Source organism: Caretta caretta, chromosome 10, assembly GCF_965140235.1.
Source record: "Caretta caretta isolate rCarCar2 chromosome 10, rCarCar1.hap1, whole genome shotgun sequence".
Taxonomy (NCBI): domain Eukaryota; kingdom Metazoa; phylum Chordata; order Testudines; family Cheloniidae; genus Caretta; species Caretta caretta.
In genome coordinates, this window is record NC_134215.1 from 103,861 (window position 1) to 119,944 (window position 16,084).

Here is a 16,084-nt window from a genome sequence, read left to right on the forward strand (position 1 = left end):
CTATGGGTGCTCCACTGTAGGAGACCCTCAAGCAGTATCCTTGATGGGAAAGTGGGACTTTGGAGTCAAGTCTCTTATGGATGATACTGTGGAGCCGAAGATAGCATCAGAAGCAGAGCCTCCAGTAATCGCATAGTGTTCTGCAAATGTATAAGCAGACAGCCAAGTCTCTGCCATCTGCAGATTTCCAAGATAGGAACATTCTTGAGGAAAGCAACAGAGGTGAAAACCAATCTCATGGAATGTGTACAGATCCCAGATGGAGGTAACACACTGTGAGCATGATAGCAACGACTAATACAGACCCATCTGGAGAGTCTCTGGGCTGATATCATTGTGTTTTTTGACCTTTCCACAATGGATAGGAAGTGCTTAGGACATTTCCTAAAGGCCTTTGTCCTGTCCAAATAAAAGGCCAAGACCCTCCTAACATCTAGCATATATAGTACAGCCTCCCTGTTGTCACATTGAGGCTTTGGGTAAAAGGTGGGGAGGTGAACGAGTTGATTTACATAAAAAGATGAGTCCACCTGGGGAATGAACTTTGAATGTGGCCTATGAGTGAACTTGTCTTTAAAGAATGCTGTGAAGAGGGTGCGGGGGGTACCATTAATGCCTCTGTCTCCTCTATTCTCCTTGCTGAAGTAATGGTCACTAAGAGTATGCTGTCTTCATTGACAGGTATGTAACAAGCAAGTTTAAAGGACGGCCTAATTAGGCCCTTTAAAACTAGATTTAGGTCCCACATTGGAGTGGGGTGTCTGGGTTGGCGAAAGAGGTTCACCATGTTCTTGAGGAATCTTTGTAGTTTTTGGGTGTGTGAAATCAAGTATCCCTCTATCACTTGATGGAAAGCTGTCATGGTCACCAGGTGTAATTTGAGAATACTGAGAGATAGTCCTGTCCTCTCTAGAACTAGTATGTAGTTCAACACTACAGTGAGTATGGAAAATACTGGGGTGATTTGTTTGGAATTACACCAAACCTGAAACTTTGTCCACTTTTGCAGGTAAGTGCATTGGGTAGACCATTTTCTACTGTGTAGTAACACTTCCTGCACCTCTTTAGAGCAGCAGCTCTCTATGTACTGGAACCATGAAGGAGCCACGCCTTAAGATAGAGTTTCCGTAGGTTGGGATGGAGAGTTTGTCCTTTGTTCTGTGAGAGAAGATAAGGAGTGGGTTGAAGAGGGACTGGTGGACATGTCACAAGCTGAGACAGGTATGGGTACCACATCTGTCTCAGCCAGGTGTGACCAATCAGTATAACATTTGCTTTTTCTCTTTTTATTTTTATCAGGACTTTCAGGAGCAGAGGAAATGGGGGAAGACGTATAGGACGCCTTTTTCTGCTAGGAGAAGGAGAACGTCCCCTAATGAGTGTTTTCCGAGACCATCTCTGGAGCAATAGCAGGGGCATTTCCTGTTCAAGTAAATAGCGAACAAGTCTATTGTTGGGGTTCCCCATTGTTAAACTATGCTGCGGAGTACCGTTGAGTTCATTTCCCGCTCGTGGTCATGTGACAACTTGCAACTGACACTGCTGTGGTATGTTGCACTCCCAGTAGGTAGGCGGCAGAAATTAAAACATTGTGCCAAATGTGCCAATTCCATAGCTTTAGCACTTCCATGCCCAGGGAAGTGCTAAAGCACCCCCTTGATGATTTATGTAGTACATGCACACTATGTTGTCTGTCATGATTTTTGTGAGCGCATTTCTCATGAGTGGAAGAAAAAGAGCACAAGTATTTCTGACTGGAGGTCAAGACCAAGAATGAATCTTCCTGTTCCAGAGATGGAATAATCGCTGCTATTCTGACAGTCTTCAATTTTTGTGCCTGCTCGTATTTGTTCAGTGCTCTGAGATCCACTATGAGTCTCCAACCTTCTTTTTCTTTTTTTGGGGGGGGGGAGAGGGGGAGGGGAAGGGGAGAGATCAGGAAATATCATGAATAAAAGCTTTTGCCTCCGAGATGAGCCAGAATAGGTTCTATGGCTCCCAGGCATAGCAGGTGATCTATCTCCTGTCTTAACAGTCTCTAGTGAGAAGGGTCTCTGACGAGGGACAGGGAGGGAGGGAGGTGAAATGGATAGAGTATCCATTGGAGATCATCTCCAAGACCCAATTTTGGAGGAACAGAGAAAGGCAGCATTCAAAGGGATGCAAATGGTTCGTGAGTTGCAGCTGATGTTGTAGGGAGTGGTCTCTCAGGGCCTCAACCAAGGCATCAAAACTAGGGTTTTGAGGTGGAAGGTTGGGAGGTTGAGGGACTGGTGGTTTTCACCTCTGAAATTGAGACTTCTTTCGCTGTGGCTCATAGCAGTGCTGTGATAGGTACTGAGACAGACATGATTTGTGGGAGGACTGAGGACTAAATTTCTTTTTCTTACCTGGTGTGTATATCCCCAATGACCGAAGTGTGGCCCTGGAGTCCTTGAGAGCATGGAGTGATGCATCAGTCTTATCTGCAAATAATTTGGAGCCTTTGAAAGGGAGGTCCTCGGCCATCGTCTGTACCTCTTTTGGCAGCCCTGAAAGGTGTAGCCATAACTCCCATGACATCACTACCACTGTTGATACCAAGTGGGCTGCTGTATCCGTGGCATCTAGTGCAGTCTGGAGTGCTGTTCTGACTACTAACTGCCCCCATGTATGATGGCCTAAACTGTTCTCATTGTGCTTCTGGCAGGTGGTCTTTTGGCGTAACTGATGTGGTCATATTTTGCCATTAAGGCCTGGTAGTTCGCAATTCTAAATTACAAGGTCGCTGAGGAGTACACCTTCCTTCCAAATAAGTCAAGTCTTTTCCAGTCTCTATCATAAGGGGGTGGATTTCATGTGATGTTGGCGGCCATGAGAATTCACCACATCCACAATGATGGAATTAGGTGGAGGGTGTGAAAAAAGGAATGCTGTATTCTTGGAAGGGACATAGTATATTTGTTGGCCAGTTTGCATGTTGGTGTGACTGAGGCTGGTGTTTGCCATATGACATTAGCTGGATCCAAGCACGCTTCATTAATTGGGAGGGTGATCTTTGAGAGGAGGGCATATGCAGTTTGTCCAACAACTTACGGTTAGTGTCCTTCACCTCCTTGAGAGGGATCTGCAGCGTCTCCCCCAACCTCTTTGTAAGGTCCTGAAAGAGTCTGAAATCGTCTGCTATGGACAGTGGAGGGGACATTGCCACCTCATCTGGGAAAGAAGAGGAGATATTGGTTTGCGGTGTGGCCTCATCTGCGAGTCTGATTTCCTGCTCCTCAGTTTCCTTATGAGGTTCTGGAGACAGAGGTTGGAGGAGAGCATCTGAGATCTGAGCATCTCAGACTCCCAGTGGGTGACACTAAATGCCTGGGAAGCATGGTGCCTGTAGGCTGCCCATGGATCCTAGTATTGCCACTGGGATGGTAGAAAGGGCATGGGTGGCGGAATCCACTGTTGGTCATATCATGGGGGCTGAAACAAAGAGTGAGGATGTAGCTGAGAAGGCCCTGGTTGGTAGAGAGAAGGACCATGCCAAATGCCGAGAGAGGATATCCTCCTGGTCACTATCTGAGACTCTGCTAGATATTAGTGGAGCTGAACGTCTCAGTGCTGGTGGTGATTCTGGGCTTCAAGATGCACTCAGTTCCGAACCCCCATTCTACTGAGTAGAATGGACTCTGGGGTCTCAGATACCATGAGGTCCCTGGAAAACCGAAACTCCTGCGGTGCCATAATTGGTACTGCCAGGGCGTGTTGGTGTTGACTCATCAGTACGAAGGAATCCAGCAATCTTGCTCAAGACAGGTGGTCTGACGAGGGTTGTTTTGAAGTTATTGGTACCAAGAGTTTCTGCACTGATGATGTCTTCGTAGACACAGTATAGCGTAAATTCGTCTCTGACAGGCTTTGCCACTGTTTTTGAGCCTGTGCCCATAGCTTACTAGTTGTGTATGCATCGGAAGACCCATGCGAGTTGTGCGTACCATGCTTTTAGCCATCAGTGCCAAAGTAACTGAATGTGCTGGGGATCTCATCTGGCTGGTTTGGGATTCAGTATGAGGCCTTATAGCTCTCTTTTGGGAGATCTTGCGAGGGAAATCTGAAGACTTCTTTCTCAGCTCCCCCTCTTTGGGAGTAAAATGCTCTAGTGATGGTTCATGCTGTCAAGGAGATTCGGGGCCAGGGTCAGGCACAGGTTGAAGAGCTCCCTCCATAAGGAGTAGCTTTAACTTTAATTCCTGGATTTTTCAGGATCTGGCTTTTAGCTGCTGGCAAAAAGTACACTTTTATGGAATATGGGCCTCTCCGAGGCACTAAACGCAATGGGAATGTCTGTCTGTAACCAGGTTTCAGAGTAACAGCCGTGTTAGTCTGTCTTCGCAAAAAGAAAAGGAGTACTCGTGGCACCTTAGAGACTAACCAATTTATTTGAGCATGAGCTTTCGTGAGCTACAGCTCACTTCATCGGATGCAGCATAGCCAGTATAGCCTCCCTGAAGGACAGGCACTTCTTAAACCCGGGGAAGCTGGGCATGCCCTCTACTGGGGGCAATCCCTGGGGAAGGACAGAGATAAAATAAAAACATTTCTTTTTCTTTAAAAAAGGAAAGAAACTAATGGAAACCCTATAACACTAAGAAGAAAAAACTGACGAAAACACTAAGAGTATCTGAAAAACAATTCTAAAGATCTAAAGTATGAGCGAATGGACTGCTAATCACTCTGTCTCTAGCCAGCGGGGATTTAGAAGGCAGTTCACCTGTGCAGACATTAATTAGCCGTGAGGCAGAGCATGAAAGACACAGAAAGCATGTCCAGGCCAAATGGACACTGCTACCAAAGATCTTCAATCAAAGGTGCAGGAACACACACATCCACAATGGAGCATCCACAGGGACACTACTCGAAGAAGAATCTGGAATTTCCACTGCTTATCTTAAGTGGATATAGTAAACTAAGAAAATATTGACATTTAAGTGGTCATTCTAACTATTTAATGTCAATTTTTATGCCAGAAATATTAATTCAGAGTAACTGGACCCACACATCACTTCCTGGTGTTCTGAAGACATCATCAGTATTCTATTGAACATTTCAGATTTGGTTAATTTAGATACACATTACTTACTGCCCTTTGGAATATATAAATAAAAGTACTCTTTAAAATGGTATTTATTAAAAATTTGGACATTTAGGTTTGTGTGGGTTTTCTACACAAATAATGCATTAGCAACAGATATTTAGTTGAATAAGCTGACTGACATTCCTTACCCCTTGATTCATGAACACGTGGTATTAAAAAAAGAAACAGGGCTAGAAAAAAAAATATCTGATCATCCCCTGAAGAAATTCCACAGATTTAGCCAAAATTTTCTATTCAAAATGTTTCTTATTTTTCATCTCTGTTCACAACTGTATTTCTGAAGGGCCATAATAAACTGTGTCCTGCACAAACCTTCCTTCTGCCAAGGACAACTAACAGTTATGACATCATGCAGAAGAGTACATGCCATGATAATGAACAGATGGAACAGTGGGACATGTAAATTCAGCACCATTACCTCTCTTCAGGGGAGATAGCATAGTTGAGGATTGTTTCTCATGGTGTAATTTTTATACCTGATGAGCTATGTTTTAATTACTGCATAATTCTGCCTTTGTACTCTGTGTCCAAATGCTGTATCCAACATATTTCCTTTGTCTTATGTATCAAGTGCAGGAGTAGGGGACAATTAAAAAACAAAGGAGACACAGGGGAGATGAGTAATAACTATCATTGGGCAGACAGACTCCAGACTAAGCGCCAGCACTCTGCAGAAAGAACACAGGTAGCCCCCCTGCTCATCCTCTGCCTGACTGAATATGCAAAAAATGGATGTGAAGACCAGAAGATGCTGACTTATCTAATGTTATTTACTTCCACTCTCCCTTGGGGTTGTGTCCTCATTCTGGATTGCTTTACGAGGCAGTTACAGTCACTGTCATCTCTATTAAGTCTAGAGGAAAAATACTGCCCAGCAGCCCCTCACACCCTCACATCAGAAGTGCAGTTCTGGTTACTGCCACCCTCACACTCCCTTCTAGGTCACTGCTCCAGCCCTCCTTGTTCAGTTAGCTTCGCTCCCCATATACAAAGCTGCACATCAATCCCAAATCCCATAAATGAACATATTTATTTACATACTTATACAGTCCCCATCAAAGTAGGATTGGAGTGCCTCCCAAGTTTTTAAAAATAGAAATAGTCTCGCTCCCTTCCTTCCTAGCCTATAAGGGAACTGGCGTGATTAGTTTATTGGCATTTTTGCTCATGTTTTATGTACTTATTGAGGAAAAGTCACAGAAATGAGTTTGGCATTACATTTGGAATACTGTGTAGCATTCTAATTCCTTGAAGGAGTGAGTACCATAGTCTAGGTCCAGTTCCTGCAAAAGTTCTGACATTTGCATTCATCAGCCTCCCCTAGTTGGTCAACGATTTCATTGTTCCACTGGGACATAGCTACTATACGAGGTGGTTGCTAAGGAAAAGACGATCTCTCAGAGAATTTGGGCCAATCCCATAGAGGGCTTTGAATATTAGGACACAGCCTTTGAAAGGGGCTCTCTATTCACCAGACAGCCAGTGTAGAGTGGAGTATCAGGGTAATGCACTCATGACAACCTGCTGCTAATCAAATTGGCTGGTTTTTGTGTTTTTTTTTTAAATCAGAGCTTTTTCAGGTATGGCTTCATTCCTACAATCAGCATTAGACTCTGTAAAAGCAGTAAAGAGTCCTGTGGTACCCTATAGACTAACAGATGTATTGGAGCATAAGCTTTCGTGGGTGAATACCCACTTCGTCGGATCCGATACATCTGTTAGTCTATAAGGTGCCACAGGACTCTTTGCTGCTTTTACAGATCCAGACTAACACGGCTACCCCTCTGATACATTAGACTGGAGATCATGAACGCGTGGGTTGCTATGGCCAGGTCTGGGTCCAACATGAAGGGGTGCAATCTTCTAGGAAGTCAAATGGAAGTGCGTGTTTTTGATACACTGACAATCAGAGCACCAACAGCACTGAAGAGTCCTACAGAAGCCCATGGCTTCCCTTCCAATGTTTTTAGGAGTAGCTGACTGGCTCATTCCCCTAGTAAGTTTTTCAGAGGCAGCTGGCAATTCCCCACTGCTCTTCACCCTTTGGGACAGGGTTTCAATCCTCCCCTGTTAACAGAGAAGACTCTTTGGGGACTGTGCCAGTTGAAAGAATTGTGCGCTACCCCAACCAGTGGGAGAGGACTGATAGGTGAGACCTAAAAGGGAGCAGAGTAGCAGCAATGACACCAGTGGAAGCCCAGTTCCAGTGGATAGTGAAAGGGACCCAACCTGCCAGCTTCCACAAAAAATGAAGAGAAGAGGATGTCAGCTGCTTCTGAAGAACCTCCAAAGATGAGAGGAATCTCTCTCCCTTACAGCCATGGGGAAGGGGAGTGGGCATAAGAGACTTTGTGCCTCCCCTGCACAGTGGGGCAAAAGGGATTGCCTGGTCTGAGAAACTAGGGTCTCACTGAAGATAGGGGGAGATGAATACAGAATCTTAGGGGACAAAGAAACAGGAGCCATGGGATAAGATTCTCCCTGTCACCTTTCTTATGAGATAGGGTTCCTGGCTATGGAGCCTCTCTCTCTTCCTCCCACTGGAAATATGGAAGGGTTCTTTTCTACTGATCATACTTGAGCAAGAGAGGTGGAAGGTCAGGATTGCAGGACTGAGCTAAGGGCTGTTGCTACTGGCAGAGAGAGACAGAGAAACCACAGTGGTAAGAGCTACATAAGAACCTATATAGAAAGAATGGGCCACTTGAATCTCCTATCACTACTTGATGTCAATCCAACTTTTGCATTCTTTTTACTCCCAGTAAATCCTGACCTGGCTCCCAGCTGCAAATATTTTGATGATCTGGGAGGAAAGGAAGTAAAGTCCTGACCTAGTTCTGAATACCCCTCCCTATGTTACCACTATCTTCTCACTCTCTTTTGTCTTTTATGAAGAGCCTGAACCACACATGCTCCACACACTACTCCTGGGGCAATTCTGCATCACTGTGTGCATGCAGAATTCATGTCCCTTGCATATTTCTTTGCTTCCCCGCAGAAAAATGACTCTCTGACGAGGAAGCAAAGGTAAGCCACAAAAGTGGTCACACATCCCTCCCCAGCTGCACAGGTGCATTGTTTCGGGCATCCGGCAGAAAAGTAATTCTGTGGCTCCTACCCACAGTGGCTCCTACCCTGCACTGGGCTCAGCTGCTAATCTCAGCTGTGCTGCGGCCAGGGAGGGAGATGACTTCCTCTTCCCTTGTAAGGAATGGCCATGGCTGGGTCAGACCAACTCCCAGAAACCTCCTGCGGCTGCAGGAAGCTCCGCACTCCCTGCCCACTTCCTGCCATCATTGTTCCTCAGCTGTGGGGGGAGGGGTCACTGTATGGGGAGCTGCTCCCACATCCACCCAATCCCTGTACATCCGGACCCACCCATACCCAGACCACCCCCAACGAGCCCCCCCTACCTGAGCCTCTACACCACCAAGCCTCACCCCCTGCATCAGCCCCTGCACCCAGACCCCCCAGCACCTGGATCACTCTGATAAACCTCCTGCACCCGGACCCCCTCCCCACCAAGCCCCAACCAGCTGCACCCAGACCCCAACCCCACTCCCCCAGCACCCAGACCCCCCACTAAGTCCTCCACACCCAGATCCCCTTGCTAAACCCCATCCCCCCCACACCTAGACACCCCTTCCTGAGCCCCAAACACCTTCACCTGGACCCCCTGCAGAGTCCATTTCCCCCTAAATCCGGAACCTCTCACCCTGCCCCCACCAGCCCCTGTGCATCCAGATCCCCCTGCAGCTGGACCCCTCACTGAGCACCTCACACCCAGATTGCCACACCCTGAACTCTCTCAGCAAGTACCTAGATCCCCCCCACAGTTGGGCAAGCAGGCTTAGCCGATCCCACACCTGGATCGGGGGCCATGGCTGGGCTTGCATGCAAGACTCTGCCCTTCTCACCAGCTATCTTGGTGCACCTGGCATGGAGGGGCAGGGCCCCGTGGTGTTTGTGGGGCAGCCCCAGCCCTTGCACTGGGTCAGAGTCAGGAGCAGCTTCATAGCTGAGTTCATGTCCCATGCGGGTAAGGGACTGCAGGGTGATTTCTCACCTCCATGCAGCTAGTGCTCCCCACTGCTATGTTTGGGGCCTCCACATTTATTTACTGACAAATAAAATAGGCAGACTTTGCAGAATTTTAAAATATAGTGCATGGAATTTTTATTTTTTTGGCCCAGAATTTAATTTTTTGGTGCAGAATTCCCTCAGGAGTAACACAAAAATCACCACCCTTTCTGTATCATTGGATAGTGCGAGTGGAGGTAGGGGATTAGGCCTGATCCTGTTCTTACTGAAGTCAATATAAAGTTTCAATTTCTGTCTCTGGTGCACTGTGCTTTGTTTCCTCCTTCCCTGAAACATATGCAGTTCCCATCAACAGCATTTGACCCTGAAAAATAGGTTTCTGCTGTTTTGTTCACAGAGGAAATACTTAGTAAATTTACTTATCAATTGGAATGTAGGGCTACAGCATTTCTAGGAATTTTATGACTGCTAAAGTGTCACACCTCTTCAATGTATTAATCTTTTTCATATACGTGAAAACAGAAAGTAGGAGAACTCTAAAAAGATGTGCCTCTTTCCTGCTTCTTGGCTACAACAGCCTGGAAGTGCTGAGGATGGGAGAGGGTAAGGGAAGCGTCACTTGTCCGTGACACCTCTCTGCAGGTTACTAAAGCACTAGGTCCTGCAAATACTTATACACATACTCACCTTTAAACATGTGTTGTTACAGTCATGTCAGTTCCAAGGTATTAGAGAGACAGGTGAGTGAGGTAAGAAGCTTGTCCAATAAAAGATATTACCTCATTCACCATATCGCTCTAATACCTTTAAACATGTTAGTAGTCCCATTGAAATTGATGGGGCTATTTACATGCTTAAAGTAGAATATCTACATAAGTGTTTGCTGGGGCCCAAATAAACAACAGGTACAGTCCATTTCACAAGTAATGCATTTTCTACTTCCACTGTTGCCATGAGGAGTTTGATGCAAAGTAGTGATGAAATCATAGATGCAAGGTAACAGAACAGGATAAAACATTTCTTTTTCTTTCTTTCTTTTTTTTTTTTAAGTGAAATAAAAACAAACATTCTCTACTGCATGATTGTGGGAATTTTATTAACATTGTTACAAAAGAACCGTTCTCATACTCACTTTCAACATGTGCAAATGCACAAAATGGACCCCGCGGGCAGTAACCTGTTTGGCGGATGTCATTGCACTTTGTAGATTTGTAAATCTAAAAAAATAGAAAGTGAATAACTTTAAAATTATCTGGGTGCTTATAGCATAAGAGCTCAATCTATTCAGTTTAACAAAGAGAAAGTTAAGGGGTGACATGATTACAGTGTATAAGTACCTATCTGGGGAACAAATATTTAACAGTTGGCTCTTAGATCTAGCAAAGTATGGTGTAACAATCCAATGGCTGGAAGTTGAAGCTAGACAAAAATCAGACAGGAAACAATGCATAATTTTTTAACAGTGAGGGTAAATAACCAAAAGTCATGGTGGATTTTCCATCACTGATGATTCTTAAATCAAGATTGGATGTTTTTCTAAAAGAGAAGCTCTAGGAATTATTTTTGGGAAGTTCTATGATCCCTTTAGTCATCTCTTTTCTAAGCTGACCAGTCCCAGGTTTTTTAATCTCTGTTTGTATGGAAGCTGTTCCATATCCTTAATCACTTTTACTTCCCTTCTCTGTACTCCTTCCAATTCTAATAATCTTTTTGGAGATAGGGATACACTGCACACGGTATTCAAAGTGTGGCTGTATGATCGATTTATATAGGGGCATTATGATATTTTCTGTTATAAATCCATCCCTTTCCCAATGGTTCCTAACACTGTAAACTTTTTTTTGACTGCTGCTGCACACTGAGCAGACATTTTCAGAGAACTATCCACAATGACTCCAAGATCTCTTTCCATAGTGGTAACAACTCATTTTGTATGCATGTATCATTGGGATGATGTTTTCCAACACGCATTACTTTACATGTATCAACACTGAATGTCCTCTGCCACTGTGTCTGGCAGTTCTGTGAGAGCCTTTGCAATTCTTCCCAGTCTGCTTTGGACTTAACTATCTTGAGTAATTTTGTATCACTTGCAAACTTTGTCACCTCACTGTTTACCCCCTTTTCCAAATCACGTATGAATATGTTGAACAGCACTGGTCCCAGTACAGATCCTTCCAGGACTTCACTATTTACCTCTTCCCACTGTGAAAACTGAAAATTTAGTGGTATCCGTAGGGGACTTGCTCTGGCACCCTCTGGAGTGGCGTGCACATGCTGTGGTATAAGGGGTGCCGCTGGCTCCCCACAGCCTCAGTTCCTTCTTGCCAGAAACTCCGACAGTGGGGAAGGAGAGCGGGTTATGGAATGGACATGAGCAACACACCTCGAAGAACACCAGTTACAGAACAAGTAACTGTCTTTTCTTCTTCAAGTGCTTGCTCATGTCCGTTCCATATTAGATGACTCCCAAGCAGTACCAACAGAGGCAGGTAGGAGTTCAGAGACGTGTAGACTGCAACACAGCTCTGCCGAACTCAGAGTCATCTCTGGCCTGCTGAGTGATGGTATAATGCACCGTGAACGTGTGAACCGAAGACCACGTCGTGACTCTGCAAATGTCCTGGATGGGAATGTGCGCCAGGAAGGCTGCTGAGGATGCCTGAACTTCGGTCAAATGGGCCCTCACAATCAGCAGCAGTGGGACCTGTGCTAACTTGTAACAGGTCCGGATGCAGGAGGTGATCCAGTTGGAAATCCTCTTTGAGGACACCAGAAGGCCCTTCATCCTGTCCACTGTCGTGATGAAGAGCTGGGTCGACCTGCAGAAGGGCTTGGTATGCTCCAGGTAAAACGCCAGTGCACGTCTGACATCCAGGGCATGTAGCCTCCTTTCCTCACTAGTGGTGTGCAGCTTCAGACAAAACACCAGGAGGAGGATGTCCTGGTTGACATGGAAGGAAGACACCACTTTCGGCAGAAAGGCCAGATGGAGTCACAGTAGAACTTTGTCCTTGTAGAACACTATATACGGCGGTTCCGATGTCAGGGCTTTAAATCTCCAACACTCATCTTGCCGATGTTACCACCACAAGGAAAGCAACCTTCCATGACCGGTGGGAAAGGGAGCAGGAGGCCATAGGCTCAAAGGATGGGCCCGTGAGCCTAGAAGGAACCAAGTTAAGGTCCCACTGTGGGACAGAGGCCCGGACCAGCGGGAAGAGTCTCTCCGAGGCCCCTCAGGAATCTGAGCGACATGTCGTGAGAGAAAATCGTATGACCCTGGATTGGTGGGTGAAAAGCGAAGATGGCCGCAAGGTGCACCCTGATGGAAGAGAGGGCCAGCCCCTGGTTCTTAAGATGAAGCAGGTAATCTAAGACAGATTGTAAGGAAGAGCGCGACGGAGAGATGCTACACTCAGACACCCAGTGGGAGAACCTCATCCACTTGGCCAGGTAAATTGCTCTGGTGGAAGGCTTCCTGCTTTCCAGGAGGACTTGCTGGGCCTCGTTAGAGCAGGCCTGCTCCTCCGAGTTCAACCACGCAGCATCCACGCTGTGAGGTGGAGGAAGGCGAGGTTGGGGTGTAGGAGGCACCCATGATCTTGCGAAATCAGATCCAGTCGGTCGGGAAGGGGCCAGGGAGCAGTCGCCACCGGGTCCATCAGTGTGCCGAACCAATGTTGGTGCGGCCACACCGGGGTGATCATGACGACTTGGGCCTTGTCTCTCTTGATCTTTGACAGGACTCTGCTGATGTGCGGGATCGGCGGGAACGAGTACATGAGGCCCCCTGACCATGGAAGGAGAAAGCCATCTGAGAGGGAACACTTGCCCAGGCCCTGCAGGAAACAGAACTGATGACATTTCCTGTTCTGTCTGGTGGCGAACAAGTCCACTCAGAGAGTTCCCCACCTCTGGAAGAGCAATCGGGCTACCTCTGGATGGAGTGACTACTCATGGTGAGAGAAAAAGGAACTGCTGAGGTGATCTCTGGACTGGGAATAGACTGTTGCCAGCCACTGCTGCAAGAGTTGCATTCTGAGCCTTGCATGGCGGACGATATATGTACATGCTTCCATGTGGCCTAGCAAACGCTGACATACCCGGGCAGTGGTTAGAGAGAACGCAGAGACCCCCGCAACGAGGTCCATCATTGCCTGGAACCTCTCCTGTGGCAGAAAAGCTCTGGCGCAGGTGGAGTCGAGCACTGCTCCGATGAACTCTAACCTTTGTATTGGAACCAACATTGACTTTTTGTCATTCACCAATAGGCCCAGGGACCGGCATGTGACCTGTAGCATCATGACGCCCCTTTGGACTTGGTACCTGGAGCGACCTTTGAACATCCAGTCATCAAGATATGGGTATATTTTGATACCCCAATGCTGGAGGTAAGCTGCTACCACTGACATGCACTTGGTAAACACCTTCAGTGCTGCTGGTAGGCTAAAAAGGTAGTCATCTGATCTCACCGTGAAGCATAGGAAGTGCCTGTGTTCTTGGAAAATCGCTATATGAAAGTTATATGCTTTAAAAAAAAAAAAACCTATCTGCGTCCTTCAAGTAGAGGGCGGCATACCAGCCTCCCGGATCCAGGGAGGGGATGATGGAGGCCAGGAAGACCATGTGTAACTTCAACTTCTTTAGGTATTTGTTGAGATCTCACAGGTCTAGGATGGGTTTTAGACTGCCCCTGGCCTTTGGCATTAGAAAGTACCAGGAACAGAACCTCTTGTTCCTGGATTCGTGAGGAACGTCTTCCACCACTTTCAGCTGTAGCAGGCGCTTCACCTTCTGTGCAAGAAGACTTTTGTGAGAAGGGTCCCTGAAGAGGGACAGGGAAGGGGAGGTTGGAGAGGGGATAGAAAGGAGGGTATAGCCCAGGGCCACTGTGTTGAGGACCTAGCAGTCTGACATTATCACGGTCCATGCAAGGAGGAAAAAAGAGAGGCGTTTGGAGAAACATAAGGAGGATGGCTCTGGGGAACAGTCTGGTAGGTCACCCTCAGGTGCACCCTCAAAATGCCTGCTTGTCATTCTATCTGACTGGATAGAGGGCGAAGGTTGGTGGCTCTGGTGACGTATGTAGCCTCTGCTCTTCTTACGAGCCGTCTCCTGCCTGGGTTGGCTCCCTTGACCCTGTGGCTATTGCAGGTTGAACCGCTTGCAGGCTAGATGTGGGACGTAGAGCTCTAGGGTTTTCAATGTAGTACAGAAGTCCTTTAACCGGTGTAATTTATTGTCTGTCTGCTCAGCAAACAGTGCCTGACTATCAAAAGGAAGGTCCTGTATCAACTGCTGGGCCTCCATTGATAAGCCTGAGAGAAGGAGCCAGAACACCCTTCACATGGAGATGGCTGAGGCCATGGTGCATTCTGCAGAGTCTGCAGCGACCGAGGCTGCTTGAAGGGCCATCCTGGCCACAGCCCTGCCCTCATCGAGGATCGCCCGGAACTCTTTCCTGGTGTCCTAGGGAAGCGAATCTTCAAATTTGGCCATGGCTTGCCACATATTGAAGTCAGAGCGGCCAAGGTGGGCTTGGTGGTTAGCCAACCTCAACTGGAGGATGTATAAACTTTGCGTCCGAACAAATCCAGCCTCTTTGAGTCTTTATTCTCAGGTGTAGCTCTCAGTTGGCCTTGCCTCTCCTGGAGAAGATGAGGAAGAAGCCAGTGCCGCGGGGTCGGCCACATCCATAGGTGGTCCAACCAGCTGTTCCCCGGGGTCCGTGAGAGCCTGAGGGGTTCTCCTTTTGGTGAGATCTGTTTCCAGAGAAAGGCGGGATACTGAGGCTGATGGTTTGTCCAAGGCACCCGCCACTGACTTAAGCCCTTAGGAAGACTGGGTAAAACCCTATGGGTTCCACAGGTACCAGGCAGCCAGCCACTGGGCCTAGGGCCATGGAGCAGTTGGAGGTACCACTGACGTCGAGGGTACCACCGGTGCTGGGGTTTGGCCTGCCAGCTACGACTCCTGCCTGGTGTCGGAGCTTGACGATGAGTGGGAGCTCTCAGGCGACCATGAGCTGGTGGACTGGTGACCCCATTTGCTGCAGTGCCGATCGCTGCACCTCGATGGGGAGCTCTCCGCTTGAGAAAAATTCCTTTTGTGGGTCCTCGGAGACCAGCAGCGTTCAGTGGATTGGCAACGGCATTCCAGCGATCTACGCCTCACGCTTCTCAACCGGTACCAGGATCTGGAGCAGGACCAGGAGCCGGAGCAGGTCAGTCGCTGGGAAGACCTTCTTACTGACCAAGAGGATCTGTTTCGCGGTGACGCGTATCAGCAAACTGATGACTGGTGACTTCGCATAATTGACTCTGTCGGGCCTGCGAACAGTACTGGGTCATGGCTGAAGCTCTGGGCCAGTCTCAGTGCTGTTGATGCCAGGAGGGCACACCTCTACCAGTCTGTGCCAGGTCACCAGTGAGGAGCATCTCAAGACCTGTGGGCGCTGCCCTGAGTCCAGAGATGGAAGAGGGTTGCGCCAAGCCTGCCTCCCTGCCTTCAAAGCCTGGTGGCTCAGTGCGGGCAAGCGCTGGCGAGATGTCCCTCAGGAAGGGGAGCGGTACCATTGAGATGGGGACTTATGAAAAGGTCCCAAGGCGGGTTTACCCCTGGATCGGGGTACCGCCATAGCTGGTGTGGGCGGCGCCAGTAGCACTAAGATATCCTGCTCTGCCTGCAGGGCCTCGGGCATCAACGGGACCTCTAACTGACGAAGGCCCGCGTCACTGTCCTGTGTGGCAGGCATGGGTTGGGGTGGGCTAGACCGCTCGACCTTAGCTTGGGCCCGACTCCTGGTTGGAGGTACCAAGCTGCCCTCCTTGGGCCTTGGCTCTCCTCCTCCCCTCCCCTTCCCCTTGCGGGACGTAGGAGATCTTCCTCTCCCGGTCTTCTTTTGCCGCTTGG

At 47.8% G+C, this 16,084-nt stretch overlaps 1 protein-coding gene across 3 annotated transcripts in view; it reads right to left on the minus strand.

Moving 5' to 3' along the window:
- UNKL (unk like zinc finger) overlaps positions 1–16,084 on the minus strand; it is a 150,218-nt gene that overhangs the window by 84,310 nt on the left and 49,824 nt on the right. For all 3 annotated transcript variants that reach the window (XM_075133340.1, XM_048867915.2, XM_048867910.2), the window contains one exon: positions 10,302–10,386. In XM_075133340.1, the coding sequence (XP_074989441.1) occupies positions 10,302–10,386 (85 nt within the window). The remainder of the gene's footprint in view (positions 1–10,301; positions 10,387–16,084) is intronic.